The following is a 1,496-nucleotide window of genomic DNA, read 5'->3' on the forward strand; positions in this document are numbered from 1 at the left end:
TTTCGCAGAGAGATATCAAGATGACGACAATACTGGTACCCCGCTCTATCTATACCTATCAATCCACGAAATTCGCTCTTACCGGCTTGGTCCTGCTTTATGGACTTATAATGATCGGGGTCACTGGGATATCAATCACTTGCAGTTGATGACCTCGCATACGAATACTTTGGGAATAACATTCGGAGTGGATCATAAAACTCATATGAAGTTGTTCGACATCTCAACCGAAGCAGACTACCCGTTAATCGAGGCTGGGACATTGAATTATAACCGTTATCTCGACCATTTAGGTTTGTCGCATCTTTTCGTGTAATGGCCTATTTGCCCAACGGCACTTGAAGTTGGATTGTCTCCCGACAGGTGCATTCTCCTCAGTGTGGACAAGAATATTAAAATGATCGACGTTTTGTCCACCAACCCAAGCGAAACAAACAACATGGATTTTTCTTTCGTTAGCCGCATGTCAATGCCCTCGAATCCCGACAAATCCAACCGTCAAGAGGCGATCAAATCACTCGGGGGGCCATTACATGCATTTTCTGCAGATGGGTACAAGTTCGCTATAGCTACCGCCGATGGTGTAGTGTCAGTCTGGGATGTCCGAAGGAAAGTTCCGCTGGGTGTATTTATGGCGGATGCTTCAAGGCATGACGACTGGTCCATATTCATTCTTCAATTTCACAGTGGAATGTCAGGGAAGGAAGTTTTGGTGTTCGTGGAGGTAAGTTGACACTTTGCACTCTCATTCCTACTGTTTAAATGAATGATTTTCAGAATGACATTTCTGGTCATAAAATAATTCACTTAGTCGACGCAACATCCTTTGAGATGGAAGAAACTCTCTACTTGCCCGAAACTGACAGAGACAATAGATGGAGTCGGGCAAGCACTTTATTCTTCGATCCGTGCGGAAGAAGTATGTATGCCTCGGTGGAAGGGATCCTGTTTGAATGGGACTTCCAGAAAAGTATGGGGTTAGAGTGGTGGCTTGGGGAGGAGTAGGTTCGACGACGATACTGGAGGTATTCGAGTTCACACCATTTTTAGTTCATCACAATAATCTTCAACAACCTTGAGAGAGAGCGTCAACATTGACGTTGACTTATCTGACGATTGAGCGGCCAGTCGGAGAAACAACTCAGCGCGTCAAAGGAAACGAGAAATCGTCAATCTCATAAGCCCTGCATGAATAATTCAGATAGCCCCAGGCACGCAGGCCTTGTGCAGCGAGCGCTCGCGTCGGCATGGGAGCTTGGGCTTAGTCATACTGCATTAAACAAGTTGAGTTTACTCCGATAGGAAGGCTGTTGCGGAGAACGTGGAGACATTTGTCGCAGAAGGTGGTATCGGTGAGCACGATGGGAGGACGACAGGGCCGATAGATGAGGGGGCGAAATTCTATGCGGTGTGTGTGTGCATCCCTACGCCATAACACAGAGAGTGCATACCATAGGCCTGATGCATGATATTCCAAGTTTGATCCTAGTCAGCGG

The 1,496-nt window shown here is 46.6% G+C and overlaps 1 protein-coding gene across 1 annotated transcript; it reads left to right on the forward strand.

The window, feature by feature from the left end:
- Positions 1–463: 463 nt before the first annotated feature.
- Positions 464–1,005, forward strand: LACBIDRAFT_304080 (uncharacterized protein; the record flags this gene model as incomplete). Its single annotated transcript, XM_001884511.1, has 2 exons — positions 464–724; positions 778–1,005. The coding sequence occupies 2 exons, from the start codon at positions 464–466 to the stop codon at positions 1,003–1,005; spliced, it is 489 nt and encodes a 162-aa protein (XP_001884546.1).
- Between the last annotated feature and the right edge of the window lie 491 nt (positions 1,006–1,496).

The sequence above is a fragment of the Laccaria bicolor genome, genomic scaffold, assembly GCF_000143565.1.
Source record: "Laccaria bicolor S238N-H82 LACBIscaffold_26 genomic scaffold, whole genome shotgun sequence".
In the NCBI taxonomy this organism is placed as follows: Eukaryota; Fungi; Basidiomycota; class Agaricomycetes; order Agaricales; family Hydnangiaceae; genus Laccaria; species Laccaria bicolor.